Consider the following 15,076-nt stretch of genomic DNA (forward strand, 5'->3'; position numbering starts at 1 on the left):
GCAGGGGCAGGGCAAGGGTGTTTGGTTTTGTGCAATTAGAGAGTTGTCAGCCCTCCTTTCCCTGACTGATACCAATCCTATTTTGAGGGCTGATCCTTCAAACCCTTACTTCTCCAAGTAGTCCTTACACGAGTTTTCAGTGGGGCGCGGGTAAGTAAAGATGGACGTATTGGACCCAGTATTTTTATTTACCTTGCATGCAGTAGGCTTCCAACGGAAGTCCTCCCTGTTTTTCTCCCAGATCCCCACCCCAGCACAAGCAATCGCTTCTTTTCAGAACAGCATCCTGAAGAGTTGCTTCAGGTCTCCACATTTCAGGTGCAGTCAATGTAGCAGCCCACCTGAGTGATGTGCTTGCCTGCTCCACAGGGACCCAGAGGCACCCAGCACAGGCAAAGGATGCACAGGAGGCAGGGCCTGCTTTGGTTTTCAGTGGTCTTCACACACCTCATTGTGGGCCTGATCCTGAAGGGGGCTGAGCACTCAAAGTCCCATTGACTGCAGCTGGAGCTGCATGTTCTTGGCACTGTTCAGGGACAGGTCTAGAAAGAGATGTAAAGTAATGCAACAGAAGGGACTCAACGTAGAGAGAATAGGAACAGCATGCTGGGTTTGCCTACCCCGACTAGATGTCACCAGCTTTCACTCTGATTTTACCAGTTCACAAAACTTATTAATATAATACTTCTAACTTCTTTTCTTTATCATTTGTTAGATGCTGCCATCAATGTGCCCTCAGCACTGGGCAAGATAAAACCAAGGCAATCCCTCCTCAAAGATCTAACAATGTCAGAGACAGACAGAGAAGGCAGGATGCGGAATGCAGGAACTTGGAACAACATTATGCTGTGGTTTCTTGTGAGCCCTGGGGAAGAAGTGTTTCTTGGAGGGACTTTGTGTGGGGTGGGCAATGGCTGGGGAGCTGTTCATTGGCGATGGAGTCAGAGGAAATGAATGGAGTGGTGAAGCTCTCCAGGGAGCAGCAGAAAGCCTAATGTGTCCCAAGTCCCAGAATTGGGATTGATGAGTTGTACAAGAGATTATTTTATTGCTGGCAATGGCCCTTTAAGGAAGAATGAGACTGGTGTCATGGACAATACCCATTCAAACCAGAGCAAGCATTTGAACCCTACCCACTGGCTTCCAGGCTGGCACAGAAAGGAAACCTCTCCAAATAGATGAGGAAGTCTGATTGGAGCTCACTGATTCACACCCACTCTGCTCACCTTGCCCCATGAGCCAATCAGAAGAACTCATGAGCAGGCACAAGACTTTGGGGGCATGTGTCACAGAAACAAGCCTGGCAATTTGCAGACTGTCTCCTCTGACTCCGATCTGGGGCTTCTGAGTGTTCAGTGCAATAACCATCCTTACACCCTGGCTCTCACTCAGATAATTAGGCTTGCTGCATTATTTCTGAGTGTGCGCGCTCTCTCTCTGTATTCCTGGTCTGTGGCTCTATTCAGCCCTCTGACTCATGGGCTGGGACCTTTGCGCTCTCCGTAATGCATCACAAAGTGATACAAAATGAAGACACTTTCATCATCTCTGCATCGGGGGAGAATTATCGCCTGAGCATTGAGCAGTCCTGTTATTGATTTAAACCATAGCCTCAGTCTCTCTGTTGGAGTGGCTGGTAATGTCCTTCTGGGTCGTTGCATTTAATTGGATTCCCTGAGCTGCCAGGCAAAGGGGGAGAGTTAGAATAAAATCCATCTACGATGTTCACTTCAAAATCCAACTCTGTCTCCCCCTCTCCATCCATGGAACAGGCAGACTCGGATGTCTTGGATATCAGCACCAAAGTGCAGCTGTATGGCGTGCTCTGGAAGAGACCCTTTGGGAGGCAGTCTGCCAAATGGTCCAGAAGGTAAGATGCAGGATTTGGCTGTGATGAGGTGCAGTCACTGCAGGACTCTCTGTCTGTTCAGTGGAAAATGCAGAGTTCAAGGGGGGAGGGGAGGGATAGATAAGCAGCTAGACCCTCTGAGGGGTTGACAAGCTGGGGCAGAGAGGATAAAATTAAGTATTCAGTTAGATGGGTTTGGGTGAATCTCTGAAAGAGCCATTGGGTGAGCAGGGAAGGATACACAGGCAGGCTCCAAGTGGGATAGGGAGGGCTCAGAGGCAGGGGTTAGATTAGCAGTGTGAACCTCTGGGGACAGCTCCCCCATTCTGAGACTGCTGTACACACCGGGCATCTCAGCCAGTTTCCTTCTAGCCCTGCTTCACCCCTGTGCTGTATACACATCACTTCAGCATTGGAACTGGTTCCAAATGTTATAGTGTGATATTATAGTGTGTGCATGTGATAAGCTCATGCTCAAATAAATTGGTTAGTCTCTAAGGTGCCACAAGTCCTCCTTTTCTTTTAGTGTGATAATTGTGTGATAGCGGCCGAGGTTGCTTCTCTACCTTGTTCTGGAGTTGAGGCTTGATTCATTAGTGTTTGTAAAGCTCCTTGAGATACTTGGCTAGTGTGTATGTGTACTGCTGCTTTCTGGGGGTTGCAATCAGAACTGCTTCACTCTGAGTCATAGGTGCTATACTGCTAACAGCAAAAAGAGATTCTCTTTCTGCTTCTGAAGAGGGAGAGTACAAGTTCTATCCTCACTGTTGCTATAAAGTTGGCATAGTGTGTTGCATACTGGTGACCAGGAAGTTTGTAGGTGGCTATACCTTTGTTACTTATTATCTGGGTAAAAGTGTGTACTTTACTACAGAAGCAGTGGGTGGTTTTTTGTTTGTTTAAAGTTGATGCTATTTCAGTGTAAGTTTCACTACATTTTTAAAAAATTTCTGGTGACCTTCAAATAACAAAAGGTGACTATTTACATATATATGCTCTTCTTATAACACTTCACACTTTTATTGCACCTTCTGTTTAAGGCTCTCAATATGTTACACACTCAAACAGATTAAGTCTTTCAACACCACGAGAAGCAGGGAAATACCATTATCCGTCCGAATTGTGGTCTAACAGTTCAGATCTCGACCTGGCAGTCAGGAGACCTGTATTTCTCTCCTGCTACTGTCAGTGATTTGCTTTGTGGTCTTATGCAAGTGACTTAACCTTTCTGAGTTTCAGCTTCCCCTTCTGTAAAAAGGAGATGACAGTTCTTCCCCAGAAAGGGGTTTTGCCACCACCTGTGGGAGAGCACTGTAAAAGGCAGAGTTATTTATTTATTTAGTCCCATTTTACAGCTGGGGAAACTGAGGCATACAGTGGTTAAGTCTTTTGCACAAGGCCGCAGAAGGCCACCCCCCCCCCACACACACACACCTTTGTGTGTACTGCAACATTTTTCTGCAAACTGAGGTATTATTTTCTGGGAGGTGCTTTGTGATAAGTAACCGCAGCTTCGCCTACATACATTTGTTACATGAATTATTTGTTTCAGAGTAACAGCCGTGTTAGTCTGTATTCGCAAAAAGAAAAGGAGGACTTGTGGCACCTTAGAGACTAACCAATTTATTAGAGCATAAGCTTTCGTGAGCTACAGCTCACTTCCTCAGATGCATATCGTGGAAACTGCAGCAGGCTTTATATATACACAGAGAATATGAAACAATACCTATTCCCACCCCACTGTCCTGCTGGTAATAGCTTATCTAAAGTGATTTCCAGCACAAATCCAGGTTTTCTCACCCTCCACCCCCCCACACAAATTCACTCTCCTGCTGGTGATAGCCCATCCAAAGTGACAACTCTTTACACAATGTGCATGACAATCAAGCTGGGCTATTTCCTGCACAAATCCAGGTTCTCACATCCCCCCCACCCCCATACACACACAAACTCACTCTCCTGCTGGTAATAGCTCATCCAAACTGACCACTCTTCAAGTTAAAATCCAAGTTAAACCAGAACATCTGGGGGGGGGGGGTAGGAAAAAACAAGAGGAAACAGGCTACCTTGCATAATGACTTAGCCACTCCAAGTCTCTATTTAAGCCTAAATTAATAGTATCCAATTTGCAAATGAATTCCAATTCAGCAGTTTCTCGCTGGAGTCTGGATTTGAAGTTTTTTTGTTTTAAGATAGCGACCTTCATGTCTGTGATCGCGTGACCAGAGAGATTGAAGTGTTCTCCGACTGGTTTATGAATGTTATAATTCTTGACATCTGATTTGTGTCCATTTATTCTTTTACGTAGAGACTGTCCAGTTTGACCAATGTACATGGCAGAGGGGCATTGCTGGCACATGATGGCATATATCACATTGGTGGATGTGCAGGTGAACGAGCCTCTGATAGTGTGGCTGATGTTATTAGGCCCTGTGATGGTGTCCCCTGAATAGATATGTGGGCACAGTTGGCAACGGGCTTTGTTGCAAGGATAAGTTCCTGGGTTAGTGGTTCTGTTGTGTGGTAAGTGGTTGTTGGCGAGTATTTGCTTCAGGTTGCGGGGCTGTCTGTAGGCAAGGACTGGCCTGTCTCCCAAGACTTGTGAGAGTGTTGGGTCATCCTTTAGGATAGGTTGTAGATCCTTAATAATGCGTTGGAGGGGTTTTAGTTGGGGGCTGAAGGTGACGGCTAGTGGCGTTCTGTTATTTTCTTTGTTAGGCCTGTCCTGTAGTAGGTAACCTCTGGGAACTCTTCTGGCTCTATCAATCTGTTTCTTTACTTCTGCAGGTGGGTATTGTAGTTGTAAGAAAGCTTGACAGAGATCTTGTAGGTGTTTGTCTCTGTCTGAGGGGTTGGAGCAAATGCGGTTGTATCGCAGAGCTTGGCTGTAGACAATGGATCGTGTGGTGTGGTCAGGGTGAAAGCTGGAGGCATGCAGGTAGGAATAGCGGTCAGTAGGTTTCCGGTATAGGGTGGTGTTTATGTGACCATTGTTTATTAGCACTGTAGTGTCCAGGAAGTGGATCTCTTGTGTGGACTGGACCAGGCTGAGGTTGGTGGTGGGATGGAAATTGTTGAAATCATGGTGGACACAAATAAATGGACATAAATGGACACAAATCAGATGTCAAGAATTATAACATTCATAAACCAGTCGGAGAACACTTCAATCTCTCTGGTCACGCGATCACAGACATGAAGGTCGCTATCTTAAAACAAAAAAACTTCAAATCCAGACTCCAGCGAGAAACTGCTGAATTGGAATTCATTTGCAAATTGGATACTATTAATTTAGGCTTAAATAGAGACTTGGAGTGGCTAAGTCATTATGCAAGGTAGCCTGTTTCCTCTTGTTTTTTCCTACCCCCCCCCCCCCCCAGATGTTCTGGTTTAACTTGGATTTTAACTTGAAGAGTGGTCAGTTTGGATGAGCTATTACCAGCAGGAGAGTGAGTTTGTGTGTGTATGGGGGTGGGGGGGATGTGAGAACCTGGATTTGTGCAGGAAATAGCCCAGCTTGATTGTCATGCACATTGTGTAAAGAGTTGTCACTTTGGATGGGCTATCACCAGCAGGAGAGTGAATTTGTGTGGGGGGGTGGAGGGTGAGAAAACCTGGATTTGTGCTGGAAATCACTTTAGATAAGCTATTACCAGCAGGACAGTGGGGTGGGAATAGGTATTGTTTCATATTCTCTGTGTATATATAAAGCCTGCTGCAGTTTCCACGATATGCATCTGAGGAAGTGAGCTGTAGCTCACGAAAGCTTATGCTCTAATAAATTGGTTAGTCTCTAAGGTGCCACAAGTCCTCCTTTTCTTTTTACATGAATTATGTTTCAAAACAAACGTGATTGTGCTGCTGAAAAGAGCCAAGGATTGGTGTTTTCCCAGCAAGAGAGAATAACCAAGGGCAAGATCTCCTTCAAGGCAGATTGTCAAGGTTCCTTCCCCACTCTGAATGCTAGGGTACAGATGTGGGGACCTGCATGAAAAAACTCCTAAGCTTCTCTTTACCAGCTTAGGTCAAAACTTCCCCAAGGTACAAAATATTCCACCCTTTGTCCTTGGATTGGCTGCTACCACCACCAAACAAATACTGGTTACTGGGGAAGAGCTGTTTGGAAACGTCTTTCCCCCCAAAATACTTCCCAAAACCTTGCACCCCACTTCCTGGACAAGGTTTGGTAAAAAGCCTCACCAATTTGCCTAGGTGACTACAGACCCAGACCCTTGGATCTGAGAACAATGAAAAAGCATTCAGTTTTCTTACAAGAAGACTTTTAATAGAGATAGAAGTAAATAGAAGTAAAGAAATCCCCCCTGTAACATCAGGATGGTAGGTGCCTTACAGGGTAATTAGATTCAGAACATAGAGAACCCCTCTAGGCAAAACCTTAAGTTATAAAAAGATACACAGACAGAAATAGTTATTCTATTCAGCACAATTCTTTTCTCAGCCATTTAAAGAAATCATAATCTAACGCATACCTAGCTAGATTACTTACTAAAAGTTCTAAGACTCCATTCCTGGTCTATCCCCGGCAAAGCAGCATATAGACAGACAGACCAGACCCTTTGTTTCTCTCCCTCCTCCCAGCTTTTGAAAGTATCTTGTCTCCTCATTGGTCATTTTGGTCAGGTGCCAGTGAGGTTACCTTTAGCTTCTTAACCCTTTACAGGTGAGAGGATTTTTTTCTCTGGCCAGGAGGGATTTTAAAGGGGTTTACCCTTCCCTTTATATTTGACACAGATTAAAAAGAGTCCTTAACACGCTCATTTCCTCTCAATCAGAATCTCTTGCAACCAAACTGTCCAACTCTATCCGACGTTTGAGTCATTATTTATTTAACACTGTTCTATTCCTAGAAGTCACCCCCTTCGGCAGCGAGTTGTAAATATTTTAGTGATAGCAGGGGGCAAGAGGTGACGCTCATGAGCCAGCAATGCGATGGGATGGAATGTTTGCTGCAGCTGGAACTCTGAGGTACTCTGGGAGAAAAGAAATGGGGAGGGATTTGGGCTTGGAAGGAAAGGAATTGATTGGGTATCCTGAAGTCAGGAGGCTGGGGTAAATGGTGAAAGGGAACAAGAGGAAGCCAGGAGGCATGAAGAGAATGGGGAGATGCGTGAGGGTATGGCTTCATGGCAGTTAGCGTGGGTGATTACCACCCAGGTCTGAGCACCCAGGTTCACTTAGCCCGGGGGCAACTGGCCCCATTTCAAAGCCCTACTTGCATTACTGTGTCCTCACATTTCTGTACTTGCCCATGTGTGTCTGTGGGCATAGCCCATGGTTCTTTGCACTGAGATGCTCTAGGATTCTTTTCCAGTCAGTTATGTCAACTGCAAGAGAAATTGTCTATCTTCTGCAGAGAACTGTGGGAAGGCTTTGGAGGACTGTCAGCACTTGGGTGACTCTTTTGCCTACATCCTCACTGCAAAGTGGGTGAGTTCCAGTGAATGAAAGTTAATCCCGGACTTTCACACCCCACTCTACCCAGCCGAGTAAGCTAGCTCAGTCTTAAAGGACTGCCAACCCTGGGTCAGGTGGTTTGCTGTGTGGTTGGTAGGGGGGTTGGGGCTAGAACCTGCATAAGAGCCTGGGCTGACTCTGGTGCAGTGAAGACGTACCCTAGGAAGGAAAGGGAGATGCCTGGAAGTGAAGCATATGGAAGGCTGGGGCATAGGAGCAAGAGGTTACAGGGGACTTGAAAGCAAGGGGTCTCGAAGAAAAGCAAAAATGGAGTGGCACTGGGGTCCTGGAAGACAAAAAGAGAGTTTGAGCAGGGGAAGGGAAGTCAGAGGAACCGTTGGAAGAAAATGGGACATAAACTTGCTGAGGCTTTCAGGTTCTGCAGCCTGTTGAATCTTTCTCAGACTTTCCCATCCCGTGTTTCTTTTTGCTGTCTTCCCTCCTGCAAGCCTCGCAGTTTGGATGTGCATTTGCATCAGTGCACATTACAGATGGCAATTCCTTGCAGAGCTCTCAGGGCTTTTAACATGTCAGGATTTGCAGAGGGCTGGATTTTAAGATGCCGTGTCACCAGTTTCTGCTTAAAGATGCTAGCTCTTGAAGTTCTCGGTAGAACTAGCATTACTTTCTCAAGCACAGAAGGGTTTTACTGTGAAATCATCTCTTGCAGGCTTGTGTAAACTGATCATACTGAGGCTCAAGAAATAATCCACCCACCCCCAGTATAACAAAACATCCTTGGTCAGGTATATTAGGTCAGAGGGTAGGGGGACCAGGTGTTTTTCATCTTAATTTAATTCAATGGATATTATTGGTCAATGCTGGAGACAGGTGACTTGATGCACTAGTGGTCTTGTTGATTATGGCGAAGGCTTTGTTGTTATGAAATCCTATTATTATTGTTTGTTTGTTACTATTTGCATTGCACCTTGCATAAAACCTAAAGGCCCATTCCCTGCCCTGAGGTGCCTACAACCTAAGTGAAGTATGACATCATGTGATGTGGGGAGAGACCAGATCAGGAGATGAGGGAAGAAGGTTTACACAGCTAAAGGTGCGCACCTGCTAGAGCTGCATGCTTCACGTGTTGGTTTCTGCTTTATAGGGTTGTACGAAGGTCATTGCTGGAGAGACTGGAAAGAAACATATGTAGAGGGGGGGACTCAGGGATGTCCATGGGCTACTTGATCAGGCAGGTCACTCCGGACATGGGCAACAACATTTTACTGATTGGTTGGGTGAAACTTTGGCTATGTCTACACGACACCACTTATGGAGGCGCAGTTGCCTCTTTGTAGCGTTTCTGGTGAAGATGCTCTAAGCTGACAGGAGAGAGCTCTCCCACTGGCATAATTAAACCATTCCCAGTGAGCAGCGGTAGCTATGTCAGCAGGAGAGCATCTCTCAGAGGGGTGTTTTTTTACACCCCTCAGCAACATAAGTTACACCGACAAAAGTGCTAGTGTAGACATAGCCTTAGACAAGTGGTTCTCAGCTGTGGTCCACCACTTGTTCAGAGAAAGCCCTTGGCGCACTGGGCCAGTTTGTTTACCTACTGCGTCCACAGGTTCGGCCGATCGCGGCTCCTACTGGCCGAGGTTCGCTGTGCCCATCCAATGGGGGCTGCGGGAAGTGGCTCGGCCCGAGGGACGTGCTGACCACCCTTCCTGCAGCTCCCATTGGTCTGGAGCAGCGAACTGCGGCCAGTGGGAGCCACGATTGGCCGAACCTGTGGACGTGGCCGGTAAACAAACCAGCCCAGCCCACCAGGGCTTTCCCTAAGCAAGCGGCGGACCACAGTTGAGAACCACTGCCTTACACAATAGCTGTGTGTGCACCTGCCTTGGTGCTATGGGCTGAAAATGGTTTTCAGTAGGGCCATGGAAGGTGGGGAGGAGAGATCTCAAAGATGCTGATCTTAGACAAGAACAGATTCAGAGGCAGCCTGAAGGAGTAGCTAAAAGCATGTGGCTGACCCCAGAAGAAACCTGAGGAGAGGTTTTTGGGTCAGGTAGCAGGCTGAAAACAGTGTTCTTGGTGCTGTGAGCAAAAGCAGCTATTTCCCACTATTTGATTCCTTTTGAGTTCAGAGACACAGGAATTTAGTGCAATTTGATTTACAAAGAATGTACAGAGAAATACCTGACTACCACCAATTTCTGCTCCAACTGGAACACCCACCGGGCCACCAACTTTGACTAGCGCTCGGGTCAAACAGCAGCAGCTGGCATTTATACAGCACTTATCACCACGATGGCTGAGTGCCTCACTCACATTTGATTCATCCTTGCAACCCCCTCTGTGAGGCAGGGGAATATTCTCATCAAGCCTATATTGCAGACCAGGAGTTGAGAAACCAAAAGGCAAAGTGACTTGTCCAAGGTCAACCAGGAAATTATATTCCAGCATAAGGAACAGCCCAGATCTCCTGAGTCCCCTTTGCTGCCACTGGAGTGGAGTGTGGATGTGGATCCGGCCCTGAGCTGGTATGTATGAGGGGACCATCTAAAGTCCTGCTTCTGCAAACTCGTATGTATGGGCAGGCCCTTGCACCTGCCCCCTGTCCTATTGACTTCAGTGGGGCTCTGTGGGGCTGCAGGGGTTCACCTGCACAGAGCTCCGTGCAGGATCAAGGCTCAGTCATACCTTGTATGGGGATGGACTTGATGATATCGAGCCCTGTCCCACAAGACACTGAGTGTCCTGACTTCCCTTTGAAATTAGGTGGAGTAGGTGGCACTCAGCGCCTGACAGGATCAGGACCCTCATTATTACAGTGGTAATAAACTCTTTCATGTTGTGGACCACTCCTTCAGAAGGACCTTCTCATGCACCATCTCCTGCTCCACCCCCAATGTCACCTTCCTCCAGGAAATGTAATATCCCAGTGGTAAGGAGCTAGGATAAATTCAATGTAATGAGTCACGGGCAGTTACCTACCTCCACCTTGTACCTCTGCTGTTTATTTACTCTCCACGTATAAAGGGCTTTAGATCTATTAGGACCAAATTTACCCTCTTTCCAGCAGTGCTCAATGCTCCAGTCTTCCCAGACAACAGAAGCTTTTTGGCTCTGTCCTTTTCTGTGGTTTGCTTCCTCTCACTTTGAATCATGGTTGAATTTACAACAAAGAAACAGTTGATTAAGGGAGCCGTGAAGCTGCTGCAGAGGATGCAAAAAAGAATTAATTTTGTTTGGAGTCTAGTTGGCCTAAACAGTCTCTGGAGGTTTGTTAGAAGAGCTGCATCTAGTAGGAACTGTCGTTGCCTGAAGACCAACACAGGTTCCATCTTTGTTTCAGAATCAGCTGTGTGGGCCACCTGGAAATATTTATTTTGCAGATCACCAGCCCTTTATGGACCACACTTTGAGAATCACTGCTCTAATGGGATCTCATGTCTGATTACTATGATCCCATAATGGGGCAGGGCAGATGGGGTTCCTATTTGGTGATTCCACACGTGGAATTTGACATACAATTCACCTTTTTGCCACAGAAATGTGTTCAAGCATCCAAGATTTCATTTTTTAAAAATTCTGGTCCTTGTGGTTCTGAAAATAATCTTGAGAACAGGATATGTAGACTGTAGCAGTTTTTTCTTCCTGAATTTGCAGACAGCCTGAAATAATAGTTTGGAGAGGTGTGAACTGCCCCTAGGCGTCTCAATGGGTTAACAACTCTGAGATCTGGTTTCTACATGGTTAACTATTTCCCTTATCCCTGTCACAAACAACCCTCTCCTGGAGGAGAATTTACTATTAAAAATAAACAGAAGGGATAGAGAACTGATTTTATTATTAATTTTTCATATTTAATTAAAAACTTCAATTTTAAATGTAAAGGAAGATGCCTTAGAGCTCCCAGCCTGCTGCACCAGAGAGCTGCAGAGCCCAGGGACCTTGTCAAAGAAAGTAGGTCTAACTGGCTGCAGAGTGCAGGGGGACTTGGGAGTAATAATTAACACCTTTTATGTTGGAACGCTGATGATAATAGCCACCTTCCACCTCATCTAGACCCTGTGCAGTTGTTATAGCCAGATAGCATAGAGCCAATTTGGGTGGAGGGGCAAACAGGGTTAAAAAGCAAGTAGGGGGAGACCTTCTGAAGTCAGAGCATCATTTGTAGCAGAGTGTCAGCAAATGTTGGATGCAGGCCAGCTGGAAAAACAAGTTTTCCTAGATGAGTTCCCTTAGTTAGCATTTTATTATGCAGCCCTCCCATCACTCTCCATATGTGCATACACCACACTGCCCTCCCCACCTCCTGTCTCATCATCAACAGCGGAAATGCTCTTTCCTGCCCTGGGACTATCAAAGACAGGGGTTGGAATGGAGCAAACACAGATTAATGGTAATTAATCCATCTACCAGTATAAGGAGGAATTCAGCTTCTGACCCCCTGAAGAATCTTCATTGACAATACCCGGCTCCATCAAACTAAGTGCTTGTGACTGAATGAGTTTAGGGACAAGGAGTTGGGGCATGTGGTCCAAATCCTGCAGTGCTGGCTTAGGCAAAATTCCTGTTGAAGTCAATGAGAGCTTTGCCTGTATAAAGACTACTAGATTTGGCCATGTGTGTATAAATGAGCGAGAATGGACCTGATTCTTCACTGCTTTGCCCCTGGTGTAGCCATTTACATAAGATCAGAACAGTACGCTCACTTTGCACAGGTGTAAATAACTGCTGAGGGTACAAGGCAGTGGAGAATCAGAGGGCTATAGGGAAAAACAGCAGAGAAAAGGGCTGTCTCAATCTACCAACCTATACTGTGGCAAAGACCAAGTTATTTCATTTGGTTGCTTGTCTCTGTTACTGATCCACAGTGGCTGAGGGAGGTCTGGTACTGGAACAAGGCTGACAGCCTGAGTTCATCTGTCATTATTGTGACATCTGTGTGCTGTGCTTTGTATAAGCAATAATCTGAAGTGATATTAGCAGCATCCTCTCCAGCCAGGAGGAGAGGGAGAGATTAATGCCTCAGGCAATGCAACGTCTTTCAGTGGAAAAGAGCTCCCTTCCCAGCAGCCCCCTGAGAGAGAAGCAGCAGTCTTGGTTCCCTGACTGGACACTGGTGGCGCTTTTGACCGGTCAAGTCCAAGTTGGGTGACTGCTGTGGTACAGAGCAACTTTGGAAAGAAATTTCTGCTGCCTGACTTGTGATTTCCCCCCTCTTCTCCCTGCAGCTGCTTATTCCTCCCATGGTTCCCAACTAGCAGCTCAACCCCTTTCCCTGCCACGGATACTACAACACTAATGCCGACGGCGGGAGTGGAGCCAGAGTGAAATGCCCAAGACCTATTGCTGCACTGAGGGGCTCATCAGTAGGAGAGCAGGGCAGGAGCGTGTGTCCTTTTCATCCCCATCTCCAGCGTTACGTGTATGCTCCCCGCAGTCTGACCATCCTGCTACCACCTGCTGAGCAACCAGACCCCTGCCCAGGACTCCAGGACTCCCAATACCTCCAACAACTAAATCGATCCTCTCCTGCCTGCTGACAGTGGCTGAGCAGACCCAGGGAAGAGGCAGTCAGGGTCCCAGGCTGTTGCTGAGCTGGAACATACATGGAGCAATTAGGAGGGAGTACCAAGTCTTGCTTGCCCTAGGGAGCTAATACTGCTGAGGTTGCACATGGCCTGGTTTCCAGCAGGATGGCTACTACAGGTACTGGCAGCTCAGAAAAAACAGTGGCAATGAGAATGTTTATTCCCAGGGGACTGAAGGGATTAGAAGCGATGAAGAGGCTTTCCCAGCTTAGTTTGCCTGTCTGACTGCTGCCTAGGGCTCTGACCCTGCAGGTGGTAGCACGTGGGCCAGCCTGCTGTGTCCAGGTGGAGCCCCTTGCAATAGATGGGGCTCTGTGTAGGGGCAGCAGCCCACTGTGCTCTAACTATTGCAGGATCGAGGCCTAAGCTGGCAGCGTCTGCAGGTTGTTACCATCTCACACCTATCTGGTGATCTACAAGGAACGAAATTGAGAGCCAGGGGGTGTCTCAATCTAACTCCTAGTGGACAAATGTGAGCTCCCCATCCCAAACCCACCAGCACTGACTGGCACCGTGTGGCCATTTCAGCAGAGGTCAAGGTCGTTAATGGGCCTTGGAGATTGAACTCCCCTCTCCTCGTTGGATGTGGTCCCTCCAGCTCCGGAGTCAGGTTTGAGCAGAAGCAGGGTTGAGAAGTGCTGCTATTTCTGTAGCTGCTCTGTGGATAAACAGAAGCCATCAGTCTTCAGTGCTCTCATCAGCTCTGAAAATCACAGGCAACCTGCAGGGTGATTTTTTTTTTAAAAAGTGTTACTTAAAAGCACACTGTAAATGTCCAAATGTATGCGCTGCAAGGACTGATTTTCACTGTGTGGCTGCCCTGAAAAGGACTGCCACAGTGGGCTCCCCGCCCTGGAGGGAGAGAGAAAAATGTTAGTCAAAAGCCCGCCCTTCCTGGTGTGTTATTTCGGTGATCTGTGCACCTGTTCCCCATAGCATGGCCTTCACTGCGGTCTCCTTCTCCAGCTGGAACTCACCAGCATATAAGACAGACAAAGAAAGCCTATATCTATCCCGAGGGGCAGAAGAAATTACAGGTGCTGCCGCCTCCGAGTTAACTTGTTTTTCAGGCCGCCACTGTCCAAGTGTTCCTGGGATAGCCTCAGGGAATGCCAATCATACTGGTCCAGCATCTGGGACTTGCTGTATTTAATCCTGGACCAGTGCCAAAAAAGCACTGCGAGACTAAAGCCCCAGTGATGGTTTTAAAGTCTGATGATCCTGATACTTAGTGTGTGGCATGTTATCGCCTCAAAACACTTTGCAGACATTCACTAACCAACCTCATTAGCCATCAGTGCTAGAAAAAAGGCACTTTGTCAGCAGAGATCAGGAGCCTCAGCTTCTGAATGGGATGCAGCTTTGCTTTCTGATCCTAGAAGAGCACAATGCCTCTGACCTTCACCTGAATCCCCTAACTCTGATTACTATAATTTCTTCTCCTTCCCTACTTTAATTGCAACATGATTTCAGCAGCTGTTACCTTGAGATTGGCTGGAGCTAGAAACAAATATGGCAGCTGGAACCAATCTGAGAGCTGGGCATGCGGATTCCAAGTGACATAAAACAACCGGGTCAAATTGTTCTTTCAGTGACATTGATGTGCAAGGGGAACCTTGCTCACTGAGCCTAATTCAACCCTGGTGTAACGCAAGTGAATTCAGTAAAGTCACACTAGGGAGACATCTAGCCAATTGTTTCTGACATTCGTAGTATGGGCCTAACGCTTGAGATAGGATTTTAGGGACTCATCTGCTGTAACCTACAGGGGTGGATTTAAAAGAGAGGTTCTGCAGGCAAATGGCATGAGGGGCCCAATGGCAGTGTTTTACATTTGGGGGATAGGGAGCCAAAGAGCCCAAGGTGACTAAACAGATACAAAGGGTGAATGTTTCCATTGTGCAACATTTCATGTTTTTCGTTTGTTCCATGCTCTTCTCTCCTGTCCCTCACCTTCCCTTTCATTCTCCTGCCAGTCTGTCTGTCTCCCTTCCTGCTCCTCCCACAATCTTGTCCTGTCTCCCCACCACCCCGTCTTTCCCTTCCATTCCCCAAGATGCCCCTACTTACTGCCTATGTTCATTCTGTGTCTCTCAGCTCTCTGCTGGGTGTCTCTCTCACAGCCCCCAGGCTTCTCTGGGTCTTTCACTCCCCTCTTCACACTGCCTTAGCCATACTCCCCTTCAGGGTCTCCCAGGGTCCTTAC

General features: G+C 47.0%; 1 protein-coding gene across 2 annotated transcripts in view; it reads left to right on the top strand.

Moving 5' to 3' along the window:
- Positions 1-1,341: 1,341 nt before the first annotated feature.
- Positions 1,342-15,076, top strand: part of PLEKHD1 (pleckstrin homology and coiled-coil domain containing D1) — a 99,383-nt gene continuing 85,648 nt past the window's right edge. For both annotated transcript variants that reach the window (XM_073348470.1, XM_073348469.1), the window contains exon 1: positions 1,342-1,870. In XM_073348470.1, coding sequence (XP_073204571.1) covers positions 1,722-1,870 — 149 coding nt within the window. In that variant the 5' untranslated portion in view covers positions 1,342-1,721. The remainder of the gene's footprint in view (positions 1,871-15,076) is intronic.

This window comes from Lepidochelys kempii, chromosome 6 (assembly GCF_965140265.1).
Source record: "Lepidochelys kempii isolate rLepKem1 chromosome 6, rLepKem1.hap2, whole genome shotgun sequence".
Lineage (NCBI taxonomy): Eukaryota > Metazoa > Chordata > Testudines > Cheloniidae > Lepidochelys > Lepidochelys kempii.